Genomic DNA, 2,775 nt, shown 5'->3' with positions numbered 1-2,775 from the left:
GCAAAGCGTGAGGAGTCTCTCGAATTCAGTTGACCAATAGGAGAAATTACCAGTGGTGTAAACCACGCCCACAACGAAAGTGCATAAAACACTTCGGTATCGCTCGTTTCAGGCAGAAACGCACGAAGTACACTACGAGAACGGACGCTAACCTGCGAAACTGTAGCGGAATATTGGAGGGGGCTTGCACAATACACCTCGCAAGGAGAAGCATTTGGATTACTTACGTTCATACGGCGTGCAGCAGTATACAACCCTATCTGGGAATTTACGCTTTGGAGTTTAACCTAAATTTTGTGGATTACAACATTATTTGAATTCAACATGACTCTGGAAGAAGTCGTTGGATGCAACATTACTGACAAAAGGTAGGTGTCACGTTTTTTATCGATCAGGGTACGGCACTCTAAATCTTATCAGCTCCCTGTGTATGTACTGGGATAGTTTTGGAATATAACGCAGTACAATTTAAAACTTATGTATTCGCATGGTGCAGCATTTTGCATTTAATTTACTGTTACAAATGTGCATCAGCAGGCCAAATAGTTTATTTTAAATGTTATTTATCATGCGCATATCCCATAAGACTAATATTATTTATTCTTTTTGAAGGATGGAGACTGTGGGACAAGCATTGGAAGAACTGCTGGTAGCTGCCCAGCGACAGGACTGTCTCACTGTCGGAGTCTACGAGTCTGCAAAGCTAATGAATGTGTGAGTACTGTTCACTTCTTCAACTAGAGGAGAGTATAAAGATATTAACAGTGAATTTAGACCTCAGCCGTACATGTAAGCAAAATGTAGCCTAATACAGCTGAACTGTTTTGAGAGCATTTTGTTTTGGCGTAGATGACCATGGTTTAAACACAACAGTTTATTAATGTGGCCGTCCTGTTCCCGCAGCGATCCGGACAGTGTGGTGTTGTGCATACTTGCAACGGACGAGGAGGACGAGGACGACATCGCTCTGCAGATTCACTTCACGCTTATCCAAGCATTCTGCTGCGACAACGACATCAATATCCTGCGTGTCTCTGGCATGAGACGTCTCGCACAAGTCCTCGGAGAACCAAGCACCGCGGACAGCAACGCCAACGAACCCAAGGACCTGCATTGCATTCTAGTCACCGTAAGTATCTGGCGAAGTCACAGTGCACCACCGTAGTAATATCACTGAACTCAGGACCAGAACTGTATTAAACAAACCAATTCTCGGTAAATCCGAGTACGCCATGTTTGGTACTCAATTTGGCTTTTTTTTTGTAAAACACAAGGTAGTCCAAGTGTGAATGGGTACTAATTATGCAAATAAAGCCTATCGTAGCAGCTGGAGGCATGTCAGTACTTGTCAGGGACCGGCGAAGATGCTTGTAGTAAACGTGATAATAGTTACTTACTGTCATATCTCTAACCTTTGCCTTATCATTCTTCTTAGAATCCCCACGTTGACTCACTGAAATGCCAGGCGCTGAAAGAAGTAGGCAACTACTGCGAGGAGAGTCGCTGCAAAAACCAGTGGGTGCCCTACCTTGCACTGGAGGAGCGCTGAAGGAACTGAGAAAGATGAAGTGAAAGCAAATAAAAGAAAACTGAAGACGTCATTCTTGAAGAAGAAGAAAAAGAAAGGCGTTCAAGAAGGCATCTCACAGTTACTGCAGCGTGTCCGCACACCCTGACCGGCAACTCTGGGAGTGGGAGAGAAAAGAGGAAAAGGTCAAAGGGACAATGGGCTCGCGGCATGTGAGCCCCGCTCTCTTCCTCCGCAAAAACGGAACGGCTCTGTGACGGCAGGGGGGAGTAGTAGGAAAGTGAGACGCGGCGGAGTCTCGATGCTGCTCGCCAAGAGCTGGTGGAGCAGGCGAGGGCGGCAGCAGCGTGGGAGCGGACTTGCAGTTTCACTGTTGTAGAGGGAGGAACCGAGAAACTCCTTACCGATGTTGAGACTGTTACGTTAATACTGGGTCGTGCAGCACCCACCCATACGTGGAAAAGGGAACAGTGTGGAGTTATGAAATGCATAATAATTTTTGCTTAATTATTTTGAGCAAGAATGCAGGTTTTGTTACATCGAATGACTTGCAAACAAGTTGCTACTATTTCTCATGTGCTAAGGGAAAGCTTCTGCAGCACACCAACTTTGACTGAATTATAACAGTATAGTGACAGAACAGAGGATACAATGTATTTAGAATTTGTCTTCATAATTTAAAACAGAGTAATATATGTCTATGAACTACTGTATTCTGTAAAATGTGTTCTTACAGTTTTAATAAATTATTGAATGAAAAGTTTGAACTCTGTGTTTTTGGGTGACTAGCAGTGTGATGAGACTTGAATGTGGGTTGCTGTCCATCAAAGAGTCCCTCAAAGAGTTAATTTTGCTGACTCACAAGACAATTGTGACACACATGGAGTGATGCTTCAAAGAGTAGGTGGGGTGTAGTGGCTGTGTGTGAGGACTGCTCTGTCATTATTCTTTTGCAGAATAAGATTGCAAAGTTACATTAAATCTGAGCTACTGAGCTTTCAAATTAGTAAGTAGTTAGTGTAGAATCATCTACTGTTCTGACTACTGGCTGACCAGTGAAATAATCCGTATGGCTAGCCTACGTATTTTTGATTGGCTCATCCTGTTGTTTGTCACTCAGAAAGCATGTACATAATGACCTGAATTCTGACCACATTATTATTGATACCAAAGGCTCTTTGCCTGCCTTCAGCTGCACGCTTTGCAAATGCACCTATATAGTGTTCACACTCAAAGGTATGCTCACA

At 43.6% G+C, this 2,775-nt stretch overlaps 1 protein-coding gene across 1 annotated transcript; it reads left to right on the top strand.

The window, feature by feature from the left end:
• Nucleotides 1-130: 130 nt before the first annotated feature.
• Nucleotides 131-2,291, top strand: LOC118772557 (growth arrest and DNA damage-inducible protein GADD45 beta-like). The gene is made up of 4 exons (XM_036520998.1): nt 131-368; nt 613-714; nt 904-1,129; nt 1,436-2,291. The coding sequence occupies exons 1-4, from the start codon at nt 325-327 to the stop codon at nt 1,547-1,549; spliced, it is 486 nt and encodes a 161-aa protein (XP_036376891.1). The 5' UTR covers nt 131-324; the 3' UTR covers nt 1,550-2,291.
• The last annotated feature ends 484 nt before the right edge of the window (nt 2,292-2,775 follow it).

Source organism: Megalops cyprinoides, chromosome 2, assembly GCF_013368585.1.
Source record: "Megalops cyprinoides isolate fMegCyp1 chromosome 2, fMegCyp1.pri, whole genome shotgun sequence".
NCBI lineage: Eukaryota > Metazoa > Chordata > Actinopteri > Elopiformes > Megalopidae > Megalops > Megalops cyprinoides.
The sequence above is the reverse complement of the archived record's forward strand: the minus strand, read 5'-3'. Positions and strand labels throughout refer to the sequence as shown.